This window comes from Chelon labrosus, assembly GCF_963514085.1.
Source record: "Chelon labrosus genome assembly, chromosome: 16".
NCBI classification, from domain to species: Eukaryota; Metazoa; Chordata; class Actinopteri; order Mugiliformes; family Mugilidae; genus Chelon; species Chelon labrosus.
The window spans coordinates 7163953-7180184 of NC_140349.1; the positions used below are offsets into that span (position 1 = coordinate 7163953).

Sequence of the window (16232 nt, forward strand, 5' to 3'; positions counted from 1 at the left end):
GAGCTTCAAACTCCACCATCTGTCCTTCAGCATGCACAAAATACCTGCTCTGAATTTTCACAGCTCAGCCTGGCGCGCCGCGACCAAGTCACCCCTTGTTGACCTTCGTCAAAGATATGAAAACAGTTCTCATTCACTGCCATTTCCCTTTGCAGCACAGGTGTCGGACGCTCGCCGAGGTTAAAATTAACCCTGGCAAATCTCTCCTTGGCCGCAGCGCGAGACCACACAGGGCTCCTTGTCTGTCGCTGGCTCTTTTACGAGCCGTTAACAGTCTCGGAGAAGGTTTGGATTCCAAGGCACAGAGGACAACTTTAAAAGGTGAAGTCACGACAATCATGTGAGACTAAAGGGATGGCTGTATGTTTAGTGGAGCATGTGTGTCGTTATTCAAAATAGAGCAAACAAACCAACTCGACGCCTGCATAGGAAAATTACAACAGTGATAACATCTGTATTTTAGATAGAGGAATTTTAATTGTCCTTAATGTTTTTCCATCCCAGAAGTTTAAGTTTCTCTCTCTGTGTGCTGATTCTTTTAGTTTTCTTCTTCAGCACCTTCAGCAACATGATTGCAGCATTTAACTACTTTTTCTTTTCTGGCCAAGTGTATCAGACGCTTAAAACATTCAGATGAAAACACAGAAAGGCTCTGAAACTAATTGTTAAGGCACTGGAGCTGTGTGTGAACATGTCAAATTAAAGGCAAACAAATATTAAAGGCTCACCCGGTGCAGTTGAGAGTGAAAGTGGCTTGATCAGAGAAGAGTGAGACTCCCCGCTCGAGGAAGAAGCCTCAGTGAAAGGCGTTAAGGACGTGCCCAGCCTCTTGCAACCAACCGTCTGACGGCCACTGAACTCACATCTCAATTATAAATACTTCTCTGTCTTGAAGAGTTTTTAACGACGTTGTCTGGAGCTCGTGTTGATTTACGATTTTCAGAGTTCGCTCCCACACTTCAAATATCCCTGCTGGGTTTACAGGTGGCTTTAAGAGGAACGTGTAAATGTACACAGATGGATCAAATGTTAACGACCATTCATACACGACAATGACTTCAGCTCGCTTGTCTTGTCACAGCTCGGTGAACCGCTCAGACATTTTGCTCAGAGAGAGGCTGAATGTGTCAGATTCGGTCTAACGTGATCGGTCCAGTGTTGTGGGCTGTAATCAAAGGTGTCAATCTAGCAGTGGAGATAGTGAGCCAAAAGGAATTAGAGGCCTGGACAGAGCGAGATGCTTTTCATATCACAGAGTTTATGCAAAAACTCCCCGTGAAGATAAAGAGGAAATGCATTTGCAGGAGAACGTCACTATTCTTAGAGGTACGTCCTGTTTTTGAATGTCAGAAGTGTCGTTCATGCGTGTTATCAGATAGCACAGGTGCACTTGGCTGATAGACATAACACAGATGAGGCATCTCGTTATGATTTTTTTTTTTTGATTTGATTTATTTTGGATCAAAGACAGTAAAAACAGTAATCCAAAGGATGACATGCAAAAGTAACATACTTGTTTCCAGCATGGTCCTAGGTGTTACACACAGACGTTACAGACAGGAAACAAATACACAAGACACAGACAAACTGTAAACATCACATAAAACCAAATAAAAAGAAACATAAAAGCATGAATAATCTGTCCAATTAATCAGTGAATATTTACCTTATTCCATAAAAACTGCTTGACCTGTCTTTTAAAAATCCCTCGTGACGATAGGAGTTTGGTAGCAGTAGACAACTATTCCATGCCTTGATACCAGTGTAAAAGAAAGAATTTTTAACTGCATTGTTAGCTCTAGGAACTATGCAGGAGCGGATGCTGACTCTGAAAAAAATCAAAACACAGAGACCGGGCCACCTTCTTCCATTGCTCTGCGATCCAGCTCTGATTCTCAAATGTCCATTGTAGGACCTTCCATCAGAACCAGCATTAACTTTTTCAGCAATTTGATGCACAGGAGCTCGTCTGTTGGATCCTGTCTCTGATTCAACTCATTTCTTTCCTTGAAACACTTTTGATAGATACTCCCCATAAGAGCTGCAGCTCTGCAGGTGGCCAATCCATGTATTAAAATGATGTCTCATGCTCCCTTTCTTTCACAATCTGAGCCACATGAATCCTGACATTGTCATCTTGGAATATGCCCGTGAACATCAGGGAAGGTAGTCAGCTGACCTCATTCTTTGGGCAACATAATGTTGCTGAACCTAGACCTGAGCAACTGCAGCAACCCCAGATCATAGCACTGCCCCCACAGGCTTGTACAGTAGGCACTAGGCATGATGGGTGCATCACTTCATCTGCCTCTCTTCTTACCCTGATGCCCCCATCACTCTGGAACAGGGTAAATCTGGACTCATCAGACCACATGACCTTCTTCCATTGCTCCAGAGTCTAATCTTTATGCTCCCTAGCAAATTGAAGCCTTTTTTTCCAGTTAGCCTCACTGATTAGTGGTTTTCTTAAGGCTACACAGCTGTTCAGTCCCAATCGATTGAGTTCCCTTCACATTGTACGTGTGGAAATGTGCTTACTTTCTCTATTAAACATAGCCCTGAGTTCTGCTGTTGTTTTTCTTCGATCAGATTTCACCAAACGTTTAAGTGATCACCGATCACGAGGATTTTTTTCTGACCACATTTCTTCCTGGAAGACGATGGTTCCCCACTATCCTTCCAGTTTTTAATAATGCGTTGGACAGTTCTTAACCCAGTTTTAGTAGTTTCCAATCCAATCCAATCCAAATTTATTTATATAGCACAATTTAAACAAACACAAGGTTTCCAAAGTGCTTCACAGTAAAATACAAATGAGATAAAAGAGATAACAGATAACACACAGTAAAATCCTTAAAATAAAATAAATGAAGTCAACTTCCTACTAGGTGTTAAAAGCCAAGGAGAAGAGGTTTCTTCAATCTCCTTAGATGTTTTCTCTGCTTGTTGCATGCCAATGATTTGACCCTTCTCAAACAGACTAACATCCTTTACACAACCGCAGGATGTGTCTTTCCACATGGTTGTTTAAGAAATGAGAAGCTACTCATTGCATCAGTTGGTAGTCAAATAACTTGTTGCCAGCTGGAAGATAATCACCCATGCAGTAATTATCCAATAGGAGGCTCCTACCTATTTGCTTAGTTAAATCCAGGTGGCGACTTTCTTTCTTTTTCGCGGCCAGGCAGTGTAAATCCCACCCACCGACAGGTACCATAACAAGCAAATGGCCAGTTGGTCATTATGTTATGGCTGATTGTTGTAAATAAAACAAAGACTAAAGCATAATTAGTCCACAGGTATGCTAGCGGCTCTGTGAGGCTGCACTCTGACACAAGAGCTAAATGCTAGCAGGTGTAAAGGTCACCGTCAGTCTAGCTAATGTCAACACGCTAACTTTAGCTAAATGTTAAAGCCCTGTTAAGTTATTTCAATTCAGTGCTGAGTGGTACATGAATATACTTTATAAGCTCACATTTCACATAACCTGTCAGAGAGCCGCCAAAACATTTCACTGAATTAATTTAATGAACTGAAATTTATGACGGTATATAGACACACATGGTAAAAGCAAATTGATGTACTTGTTCAGTTGTGGTCAAAGTAAAATGCAGTAACTACCTTGAGTAAACATCATAAACGCATTGGATGGATTGCACCTTTGTAAAACAGGTTTGCTCAGTGTGCATCCGTGAACCCAGGAGCAATGTCAAGCCAATAAACCTCAAATAAAATCACTTGTGTGTGACAATTCTTCACTCCCCTCGATAAGTCTCAGACCTGCAGAGTTTTTCCACTGAATCACACCTGCTCTTCCTCTTGGGGATGACTCTGCTGATTTTGTTTTTTGAATATTCATGCTAGCATTTGCATCTAGCTTCTTTTTTTTTTTTTTGTCTGTTGTCTAGCAACTAGCGTCACTCTCCGTGGCATTGTCCTCATGCTTGTGCAGCTGGCGTCTGTTCTTCTGACCAATAAATATATTGTATAACCTTATTTTATTATCTACCACTAGTTTCCTCAAGGGGAGAGACCTGCTAACAATATGCCGTGCTAGTTTGTGAGACAAGTTTCTTATTAAGACATTAAATGTCTGTCCAGAGCAGGAGGACAAATGTCAAGAGATCACCAAAGACTTTAGGATACATCATCCAGGGAACCATGAATAACTGTACCAAATTTAGTTCTAGCCTGTCCAGTAGATGTTGGGAAATCTGAGCCAAAGTGTAGGATCATCAACATAAAACTAAATCCCCAAGCCTCATCATTCATAACAGTTGTTCTTTGTATGCAGAGCTTGGCAATTAAGCTTTCTAATAATAAAATCACAGTCAAACCAAAGCAAACAGAACCAGGCAGCTCGTCCTCCCTCCTGGTTTCTGTCCAGAATCACATCTCCGCTCCAGATGTCAGTGTGGTCACTCAGCAAAACAAGGTCCAGTGTATCTTCTTGGACATTTGATACGCTAACGACTCAGTGACAGATGCACCGTGACCAAAAAACCCGACCGGGCCGCTGCAGCTGCCCGAGCTCCGTTTAGGGACAAGGGCGACCACAAGAGTTTTTTTTAATATTTGATCGCTGGAGTGTGTCATAGCAAGAGGACAGAAAATCTCGTACGTGCAAGCTTTGATCCTTTGGCTGGTCTACACCTCAGAGCTGTCTGTGGTCGGAGCTCATCTCCGTGCAACCTGAAGCCACAGCCAAACAAACACAGGCTGTTACTGGAAACACAGGGGCTTCCTGTAACACATAATAATCTAGTTTCCAAGAGTCATATACATGTAAAGTAAGAAAAAAGTCAAAAAAAGTCTTTAATTAAATTGAAAACTAGGACTTTTTTTTTGTTCAGTAGACTAGAAACGTCTGCAATTGTAGTCAAGTTAATGTCTAAACCCCAGACAGACCCCAGACAAGACTTTAAAAACCTCAAAACCAATTAATATTTAAAGTCTGGGCCTTCGTGGGTTTTATTTCTAACATCCGCAAGTTTGCTTTTGTTAATGCATGCACATAAAATCTTTCAAACATAACTTAAACGTGACTTAAGCAGCAGGTTTAACCTAGTACCACTGCAGTCAAAAAAAGAAGTCCAAACCCTGATGCAAGAGATTAATTTCCAACAGACATTCAAACATGTGAGGATTCAGTTTTTTATTTCCTCTTTCCACAATGTCAGCAACACCGGACAATCCCACAGAGCGTGCACAAAGGTGCTCACTTCCTGATTAGACTAGATTTGGTTAATCTCTCATCATTTCAAATAAATAAAACCAAATCCATGTACAATACTGTAATGAATGGACTACTTTTTCTCGCATTTCCTCACATAATGCTGTAAATCTCCTATAATCAAATTAACCTCATGTTCTTACATAAGCATTTGATATTTTTCCACAAAACACTCATGTGTAGTTTATTATATCGGGAGCGTTTTCTCTCTTTACGTTAATTTATGTTAAATCACAGCATTTATCTTAGATGTCAGGTGCAGGATTCCTCTTAAAACAGCACAACTTGGATAAAAAGTCTAGTGCAACACCTCAAATATGAAGACAGTCAGCACATAAACTAGATATATACAAGTAAACCTTGCATTTCTGCTCAGATGAGCACGAATAGAGCAATGAATCTAAATACAATCCACCTGGAGATGGATATCAGCTCCGTTTGAAGGGTCAGTGCTGACACCTAGTGGAGCTCAATGTGAAAGCGCAGTTTTAAAACATTAATAATAAACTCTTTTTGTGTTTGATGAAATTTTACAATAAAAGCTCAGTTACCTGGTTATAAATTCCTGAACATTTGCAAATTGTAATTTCTAAAGTTTAATTTGTGGATACAAGATTTCTCCTACTAGATTCTCACACTCATATCACTGTTTTATTACACTAAGTGCTCTACGATATAATTATATCATATATTATTGTACTTTTACCACCATGTGCATCACTATTATAATAATTTAAAAACTATTATTAATATTACAAATACATAATTAGCAATGTTGGCTGACTGGGCCTTTCCGTGTGGAGTTTGCATGTTCTCCCTGTGTCTGCGTGGGTTCTCTCCAGGTTCTCCAGCTTCCTCCCAGCGTACAAAGACATGCTGGTTAGGTTAACTGGTGAATCTAAATTGGCCGTAGGAGTGAGTGTAAATGGTTGTCTGTCTCTCTGTGTTAGCCCTGAGATAGACTGGAGACCTGTCCAGGGTGTACCCCGCCTCTCGCCCGATCCAGCAGACCCCGCGACCCTTAACAGGAACAAGTGGTTAAAGAAGAAGATGAGATGAATTAGCAATGTTCTTTTTCTCTTCTCTATTTACTTTTGTTTCTTTTTCATCATTTATATATGTCCTGGGCAGCACAGTGGTGAGGTGGTGATGGACACTGATGGACTGGAGACCTGTCCAGGGTGTACCCCCACCTCTAGCCCGATGACAGCTGGGATAGGCTCCAGCAGACCCCCGTGACCCTTAACAGGACCAAACGGGTATAGAAGAAGATGAATGAATATATATGTCCTTTAAGATTAAATATACAAGATGCTTTGCAGATGTTCTGTACCAGTTGTTTTATCTCTGTCCTGTAAGTGCGTTGTGTTAATTGTGTTCAATAAAATAATAAAAAATAAAAAAATAAAGATGTCTTCTGCTCTACCAAAAGTCCAAAATTACTTCCTTTTTTAAAAAATCTGATCAAAACAAGATGATGCCTAAGAGTAAGCATCACATGCACTCTGTATGTTAGCTATAAGACAATTTGTTGTGGGAATAAACGTGCTGAATTTTATTTCTTTAATTTATAACCAAATTCACTGGTTAGGTTCAATACCATCAGGAAAACTGATTTTATGATGTCTGAACACATCAGCTACAGGTTCTTCTGTGTCCGGGAATAAAAACTGGACGCACACAAACAAACAAACAAACAAAGAGACCGACACGGAGCTCAGTCCCTTTCATAAAGCTTTATTTCACATATCCCCCGTAACAGGAGGCCGAGGCAGCCAGGCTCATTATACATTTACATACACTGTCTGTGGCCGGTCCTTAACGATGCTCCCCATGTTAAATAACTCAACAATTCAAGACAAAAAAAAAAAAAAAACACACGCACACACGCACGCACACACACATTGTTCAACTTAAGATAACAATAACAATATCGTAGCGACGGTAATAATAACAACCATTGTCAAATATTACGTATTTCCAGGTTTTTATACTGTATTTTCTAAAATTTGTTACACAGTCAGTCATCTTTAAGGTGCACCATAAAATCTGCATGTGACATTTCAATAAAACTTGACAAATGCTGCACCATAACACGCGGTGAAGACAGAGAATACTTGCATTTTTTTTGTTTATTTGTTTCTTAAAATGTTTCAGATGAGTTTCCGGGCAGAGTTCAGCTCCTCCTCCTCCTCCTCCTCCTCCATCTCCTCCTCCTCCTCGTTCTCCTCGGTGGCAGATATACTGTAGATGTGAATTCAGTCGAACACTGGTTGTTTGGCACACTGTTTTATAAGCCGCTGTGGTGTGGCATGAATCTCATAGCTCAAGCAGAGACATAAGGCGCGTCTCCGTGGATGTGTGGCGACTCACAGGACCTCTGCAGGAAAATACCACCATTAATTTTATCATACAAGTTCTGTACGGACAATCTAATCATGTCTATTTAAGGTGCCGTTAGAAAGCAGTCACCCCCTTGGATGTTTTCACCTTTTATTGCTTCAATAATTTAGCTTTTTGCTGACAAGAAAAAACGATTTAATGCCAAGTGAAAACAGAGTAGTCAGTATTTAGTAGATGCACCTTCAGCCACAATCACAGCACTGACTCTGCGTGGATAAGTCTCAGTCTTGCACATGTGGACGCTATAATTTTCCTCCATTCTTCTTTGCACAACTGTCAGTTTGCAAAGGGATCAGGTGCAAACGCCACTTCCAGCCACGTCCAGCCACCAATGATCTGTTGGACTGAGGTCTGGGATTTGAATTCACCTTGCTGTCTTTAAACACTGTCTGTGCAGAGTTCACTGTATTCAGGTCATTGTCTTTCTGGATAATAAATCTTCTCTAAGTTGTAGTTCTCTCTCCGTCTGACCCTGAATGGGATTGTCCGCCAGGCTTTCACTATATTTTATAAAGCCATTTGAGAGAAAACATCCAAGGGGGTGACTTCTTTTTTATAGGCACTAAATTAAGCACAACCTAAAATCAAGTGTAAAATATAAAGAATAAAAACTGTAATAGGTTAAAACACAAAGAAATACTAATTTTACGCATGGCTCATTAAGTTTTATCACTACAATATCAGATATGAGCACAAATAAACTATAACATTCAGATTTAGAAACCTAAATTAACATATCATGACAGAAACAGCTGAAGAGTTGACAAAGATAAAGTTCTTGATGCATTTTAAGCTCTTGGATTATGTGCATGTCGGTGTTTCCAGTTTGTTTACTTGTAAAACAAGTTGCTAATGAACCAGAACTAATGTCTGTATCGCTGAAATTAATATTTCAGAATTATTTGAAGCTTATCATGTTACAAAAAAGTGAAATTAGATGTTTAAAGGAGCTGCGGTTCATTCATAATCAATGAAAATATCCAAATTTCCAAAGATGTAACTCCCCAAAACATAAAATTTCATTTCAATTTGTAAATAAAGATTTGTTTTTCAATTCGAGCCATTAACCTTGATTCTGAGATGTTGGTTGTTACCGTTACCTGCGACATGCTGAGGCTTCATAGGGCCTGTTTTCATCAAGAAGGGCTCTCCTCCCTCGAAGGCCAGGATCGGCTCGCTGACCATCCCGCTCTGTTGCTGGCTGCCGGGGTTGCCTCCACCGCTGCCGCTCTTCAGCTGGACAATCTGCTCGAAGTCTGCGGCCTCTCCGTTGGCCGAGACGCCGTTTTGGTGCGCGGAGGGCTGGACGCCGTTCACGACGACGGAGCCGGCGGCGTTCTGTGACGGGCTGAGGACCGCCGCAGCCTGAAGGTTCCCAGCAGCTGAAGGGAAGATACGTTTATTCAGAGTGTGTACAACAACAAACACCTGCAAACGATTTTCTTTATTCATAAAGCTTACCACAGCTATGACACAACATGAATGAGCAAAAAAGGTATAAATAAAGAAAATAAGTTTTAGATTCCTCAAAGTAGCCACGATCTGAATTTAATATCTGACGCAGCTTCATGAATTGTCACCTGCTTTTCAATTAACAGTATTTCATAAGGTGAATCAAATTTTCATGGTGTAAGCACAGCAAAGAAACTGGTAGAGACTAGAAGAAAAAGAAGGAGGAGGTGGAGGAGGATGAGGAAGAGGAGGTGAATGACAAAAAGAAGAAAGAAATATGAAGGACAAGAAGAAGAAGAAGATAACGAAGAAGAATTACTAGAAGAAGAAGAAGGAGGAGGACAGGAAGAAAAAGAAAGAGGACAAGAAGAAGAAGAAGAAGGAGGAAGAAGAAGAAGGGCGAGAAGACGCATAAGAAGAAGGAGGAGAACAATAAGAAGAAGGACAGGAAGAAGAAGAAGAAAGCAGAAAAGGAAGACAAGAAAAAGAAGAAGAAGAAGAGGAAGGCTGAGAAGAAGGGAAATGCCAACAGGACCAGTGGAGGTCTGGACTTTGGGTCTGATAAGTCTCAATGTATAATATTGTTCCAGTGTTCCATTTACAATTGTTCTGGTTCTTGTTAAAAGAGACTTCCTCACTTGACTGGTTCATTTGTTTTGGGACGGCATGTGATTGCTGTGTTTGCACCAGAACAAACAAATAGACCTGAGGAATAAAACTCTCCTGTTTTTGTGTCTTTGCTGCAGATAAGGTGAATTTGAGGTTTTTAGCAGAACAAAAAGTCAAAACAGAAAATATCGAAACTAAAGAAAGTTGATGAAGCTAAAGTCAGATGATCATGAGGAGTTTTCTCTTACTGAGCTCTGAGTCCTTGCCGTTGACCTGCGGAGAAGCTTTCACTTCTTTCTGTGAATGTAAAGAACAAAAATACTTTGTTATTCCAGAGATACCAGAGGAAGTTCAGTGTCTTCCAGTTTTAAACTAGTCTCACTGACCTTATCTCCTGCATCGCTCTTCCGAGTCCTCTTCATGATCTCCTCAAGGCGCTGCACAGATCAGAGAAGCAAAATTAGCCGCCAAAGTTTTTAAGCTCATCTGTGGCCCGTGAGACTTTTCTCTCTCGTCTTCCTCACCTTCTTCCTCTCCAGCCGCTCCTGTTCTTCTTTCTGGAAGTGTTTCTCCCTCTCGACACGCTGACGCTCGGCCTCCTCGCGAGCTTTGGCTTCGGCCTCCTCTCTCTGAAAGAGGAAAAAACTAAATCAGACAAACACAGTCGCAACACGCAGGCAGAAACTGGGCTCTCGCCAAAAAAGCACAGAGAGACGAGACAAGAGAGGGCGAGACAACACGTCCAGGCGAAAGCAGAGCAAATGCAGGTCGGTGCAGCGAGGCGGACAAAACTCAGGCTTTAAGAAATTCATGGCCCGACGCAGAAATGCCAGCTCTTCAGGTCAGGACTCAGCGGGTCCACCTACACCTGAGGGACAAGGGACACTCTTTTGAAGACGACAATATCCACAATTTAGCCAGAGAATATGGCTGGAAAGAGGTGAAAAGGGGCAAATTATCAGTCTCTTACACACAAAATTGCCTGTTAGAGATCTTAATAGAGACTGCTGGGTGTTACAGTGTGACAGGAAGGTCTGCAGACACAACCCAGGGCAAAAAAAAAACACAACTCATCAATTCAGCTGATTATTTAAAACCTAATTTCAGACTCTGCGTGTCCGTTTTTATAGATTTTACTATTTCATTACATGCATTTAATGCTCTACTAACAAAATTTAAATAATTATTTTTAATGCTGCAAAATGCTGTATGTGTGCAGTTGTTTTTGCACATTATGTTGTAAATTTGCACTTGCTTTCACTTTAATGTTGATTAAAATTTCAAACTGCATGAGCGTGTGCACATTTGTGAGTAAGGGAGACTTGCAGCACTTGCACTTGTTTTTGCAGCTTGAATCTTCAGGAATTAATTTGTCAATTTCCAACCAAATCTCAACCATTTTCATCTTTTTCTGCAACCGCTTGTCCTGTTAAGGATCGCGGGGCTGGAGCCTATCCCAGCTGTCATCGGGTGAGAGGTGGGGTACACCCTGGACAGGTCTCCAGTTTATCACAGGGCTAACACAGAGAGACAGACAACCATTCACACTCACACCTACGGCCAATTTAGAATCACCAATGAACCTAAGGTGCATGTCTTTGGACGGTGGGAGGAAGCTGGAGAGAACCCACGCAGACACAGGGAGAACATGCAAACTCCACACAGAAAGGCCTGGATTTGAACCCGGAACCTTCTTGCTGTGAGGCATCAGTGCAACCATATATTTTTTTAATGTTTTTATCCCTCCTGTGATATAATAATCATAATATCTGTCTAAAATAACTTTATTTTGTATGACTGCACTATAACAGACCACAACACACCACCAGGGGGCAGTGCAGGCTCGTTCTGGTCTTCAGCCTTCAGGCCAGGGTTCATATTATCTAAGTAACACCATTACATGTTTCACTGGGTTTTTAGACTCAGCACCAACCAAACAGATGTTTTAAAGTCACCAGTGAAAACATCATCTTCACGCGTGCATGTACCGACTCTGCTCTTCCACATGTTTTACCCAAAACTTCCAATTTTGCAGACAGAAATCTTAGCCGCACACATTTTCAAGAGTGTTTCAGAGTGCCACACTTGAACTAGATGAGCTCTAAAACAATCTACACTCTAGTCTGAGCGCTGTCAGCGAGGAACAATGATCCAATTGATTGGGGGAGAAGGGGGGAGCCGAGCAGAGCCGAGTGCCTCAGGCGTGGCGCTGCTTATCCAGAGCCGAGTGGACGGGACAGACCCGTCACTATCCCCACAGTCACGGCGGCTCCCTCGGCCTCTGCTCGTCACCATTATGGAGGTCACCAGCTGGCATGTGCCCGGGCAGACAAGGGGCCTCTGACTATTAAGGCTCACACGTCGTGCGTGATAGCGGCACATATTCACGATTCCTTTAATCTGGCCAGATGCCAGACAGTCGGGGGGGTGAGCGGTGAGTCGGAGCGGGGGGCCTGATGTTTTGGGCTCACATACAGTTTAGTTTCCTCTGTATTAATCTGCCCAGATGGTAAATGGGCTTAGTGCATGTGGGGATCACAGACATTCATGGTGGTTAATGGAAAATTAAAGGGTTTGTAGCGCAAAGAGTATTTACAGTTAGAGAGAAGCAACAATCTGATCTAGAGGGTTTGATCCTCTCTAGATTACTGGTAGAGTACTCTAGGAGTTAAAGGATCATTCTGGTTCATTTTAACCTGCAGTGTTTCAATTTAAGCTGGGTATCGCTACTGATACCCTGAATCGATTTGATTCAGCATCGATTGATTTCAGAGATTTTGAGTTTCTTAACTCTTTTGCTTAGTTGTGAAAGAGATTTTCACAAAACTAATGTCACTGGTTTCAGAGATTTGTGTCATTTCTTCCTCTAGTTTCACATCTTTCATATGACGGTGCTCTTACAGTTGGAGCTCCTGTCATGTTTTGGATCTCCCTCCCTCGTGGACTAATCTCTTGCAAGATATTTCATGCAAAAACAAAAGTTTCTAACGAAAGGATGCACGAAATTGCATATATTTAAAAACTGCGACCCAGGATTTTATGAATCTATATTCGATCTTATAAATTTAGATCAATTTGAACTGGAGTCATGCCAAATTTGCATTCTCCACCTGCATTGTAGAGATTCAGAGAAAAGAGAAGTCACACAACACAGCGTTTAAATAGCTAACTGTAAAAGTGGCTATTTTCTATGTTTATTTTTGGCCCCGTTTGCACTAGTGGGACCCCTCTTGACTGATTTTCGGGGGCCAGCCTCGCCTCAAGTTAGTAATGAACCCGTCGCCTTTGGATAAATCAACATTCACCAGTTTCCCAAGAAAGAAGATTTGATAAAACGGAGCCTGAGTCACAGCTGCGATGCTTTCCAGATGTGACAACACCAGCTGCTACAACTCTTTTAACGCCTCCTCCTCACTTCTGTCTTCTGTCTGCCGATCACTGACCTGCCTCTGCTGCCTCTCGTTCTCCTCCTGCTCGACCTTCGCTCTCTCCTGCGCCTCCTTCTCCTCCTGAGCTCGCTGGGCTTCGTCTCTCAGACGCTGCTGCTCGGCCATGAACCGGGCCTCCTCCTCCCTGCGCTTCCTCTCCTCGGCCTCCCGGGCCATCGCCTCCTCCCGCAGGATCCTGAGAAGGAGGTTTCCGTGTTACGCATCAGCAGTTTGTGGGAATTAAGATCGTATCTAAATTCTTACACTGCTGACAGAGTTTACTGTGTTGCTTTTAGATTATACTGACTTGTTCCTTTGCTCCTGCTCCAGACGCTCCTGCTCATCCCTCTCCCGCTGCTCTCTGGCTTGCCTGCGTTTCTCCGTCAGGACGCGGGCGGCCTCCTCCGGGTTGTTGGTGCCCGCTGACGGCTTGCTGGCCGGTGCAGTCGGGGTGGAGGCAGTGGAAGCGGGGGCGGCAGTGGAGGCAGTGGAGGCAGCGGCAGTGGTTGTAACTGAAGGAGCAGCAGCAGCAGCAGCAGCAGACGGCTCCACGCTCGGAGCAGCTGAGGAGGCTGCTGTTACAACCGGCGGGCTGAGAGAAGGAGGTGTGACTGGTGCAGTGGACACCACGATGGCAGGAACATTAGCGGAGGCTGTTAGAGAGGCGACAAAGAGAAGACGGGAGATTAAACACAAAACAGTCAGGAAGAAAATACTTGTGGATTTCAGTTTCCGAACAGTTAAGCTTTCAGAAATTAAGCTGCATCACACATGTATGGAGACACTAATCTCAGACTTACAGGGTGAAGAAGAAGATGAGGAAGAAGAAGATTTTTGTCTATTCCCTTTTAAGAACTGGAGGTGGGACTTAACTCTCAACAATGCTAGCTAACGTTAGCCTGAAGGGTTAGAGGCTTTGTGTATCCTCTTGTTTCTGTTCGGCTCCTCACGGTTCATTGTTTAGATCTTGCGTTTGGTTTGTTAGCGTTAGCCTCACTCTGCAGCGCTTTTTGTTACCTTCATAAGACTAACATGTCTCGTTATCCTATCATTAGTCCCTCATGTGCTTGTCCAACCGTTTTTATGTGTCCTCGGCTGAAATAAACCAGCAGGGACCTGGGGTGGAGCCGATACCCAACGCCGTGTTCACACTGAATTTACACTCCGAAGTGAATGTCGGCCAAAACCCTCTCGGTCACCTTGTGGCAGTGGATACGGTCACCGTGGCAACCACACACACACACACACACACACACACACACACACACACACACTCACTCTTTTTCTCCTCTGGAGCGTCGGGCTGCTGGGGTTCTGGGCTCGTTTCCACAGCGACCGCGGCGACCGCCTGGGGCTGCACTCTGGCGGGCGTCTGGGCCCGTTTGGGTCGGGTCTTGGTGCCAGAAGAAGAAGAAGAAGACTGAGGAGGAGGAGTCTTCTTGCCCGCCGGGGTCTTCGAGGCCGCCGCAGGCACCAGCGGGGACAGGGGCCGACTCTTGGGGGCGGCGGGTGACGGCGGTCTGTTTCTGTACTTGGGGGTGCTGAGGAGCAGAGAGAGAGAGAGAGATGAAATGTGAGTAGGAGAAAGAGGATATATAGAGGGAGAAATGACATTTGATATCAGCGTAAGGAAAAGGTAATGAGGTTCCCAGTGCACTGCATAAGCCCATAACTAGGTCATGTGGAAGATATGACTCAATCTGAGACTCCACGTTGGAGTTCTTTGGCTGGAGGGGGTGAAACGTGAGAGGAGGGAGGAAGGGAGACATCTTTTATTTTATGTAACAGTCAGGAAAATCCCATTCAGTCTGAGAGATCCTAGCTGCTGACTAAATAATTTCCAACAGAGCCTCTCTTTGCACCATCTTTCTCCTATATTAACTAGATCCGGTTAAAAATCCAGATTATTTGACATATTTGTCTATCATAATTGATCTGTTACCTGGTCTCTGCTCTGGATCTCTGTGTGGTGGTCGTCGGTGACGCCGTCTGTCTTTTCTTCTGCACTTTCTCTTTCGTCAGAGCGATCTTCTCTTTTTCGTTCTCCCTCTCTTTGTCCTTCTTCTCTTTCTTCTTTTTATCCACCTTGAAAGAAAGAGGCGACAAGTGTCAATACTTCAAGTAACGGTTGTCTCCGCCGCTGGATACCACACATTGCACGTAAAGAAAGGCATCGACAGTTCAATAGTTACACATGTTAGTTAATTAATACTGTATTTACATTTAAATCTGCATGTTTTGAGCATTTTTCGGACAGTCCGATCAATGCAAGGCCAATTTTCACTCTTTTTTTTGTTCTCAATATTTGCATCTCTTTAGCTCCAAACATCTTTGCTATGTTCACAAGCTAGATGCTAACTGTGTCTGCCTGCTGTTTGGTAAAGAGCAGGTCGCTTGCAAAGTTTATTTTGTACCCGCTGCAGCTGGAAACTGATGCTAAAAGGCTACAACCAATTGAGAGAAACTGCAGAGTGTGGTGATAATTCTCGGCTGATTTCACCTTTCACATCACCTTATCCATATAACCCTCTGTTCATATGAAACATTGATTTTTATTGTTATTTCTAAAGGTTTTCTGGATGTTTATAAATCAAAAACCCAGATGCTACATACGTTCAGAGAGTGTCACATGTGCCTACCGGTGTGGAGTTCCGTCTGCGCTGCCGCAGGGTGATGTCCGGCGTGCTGGCGGAGGACACCCTCCAGCGCTCGGCGGCGTTCTGGTGCGGGTGGTGATGGGAGCAGGCGGTCAGCGGGCTGGCGGAGGCTGAACGGGAGCAGTGGTGAGAGTCTGAGCAACACACGGACATGCAGAGAGAGCGGCGGCAGGGAAAAGGTCAGGGCCCCCCACACACACTCGTACACCATGCAAGGTGACAAAATAACACGACATGCTGGAGGGCAAACATCCAGCTGACAAATAAAGGTAGCAGGTACAGGATCCTCATTTTAGTCATTCAAATATATGTATGTATAAACCATGCATCTTTTTACACAGAATAAATCGACTAAAGATTTTTGCACAATTAACAGATTAATCCTAAAAATTTAAATAATCATCGGTTGCATCCTCAGTTAAACCACAAAGTAGACATGCATAAAGATAA

At 43.1% G+C, this 16232-nt stretch overlaps 1 protein-coding gene across 3 annotated transcripts in view; it reads right to left on the minus strand.

The window, feature by feature from the left end:
* Nucleotides 1-6895: 6895 nt before the first annotated feature.
* Nucleotides 6896-16232, minus strand: part of map7d1b (MAP7 domain containing 1b) — a 37118-nt gene continuing 27781 nt past the window's right edge. Inside the window, exons 8-17 of one of the 3 annotated variants that reach the window (XM_084563795.1) lie at nt 15765-15892; nt 15068-15210; nt 14404-14666; nt 13433-13778; nt 13141-13321; nt 10222-10326; nt 10084-10134; nt 9946-9994; nt 8737-9018; nt 6896-7613 (exon numbers count right to left, since the gene is read on the minus strand). In XM_084563795.1, the coding sequence (XP_084419921.1) occupies nt 7603-7613; nt 8737-9018; nt 9946-9994; nt 10084-10134; nt 10222-10326; nt 13141-13321; nt 13433-13778; nt 14404-14666; nt 15068-15210; nt 15765-15892 (1559 nt within the window). In that variant the 3' untranslated portion in view covers nt 6896-7602. Of the gene's footprint in view, nt 7614-8736; nt 9019-9945; nt 9995-10083; nt 10135-10221; nt 10327-13140; nt 13322-13432; nt 13779-14403; nt 14667-15067; nt 15211-15764; nt 15917-16232 lie in introns of all 3 variants that reach the window. The other 2 variants (XM_084563794.1, XM_084563796.1) reach the window with 2 other exon arrangements.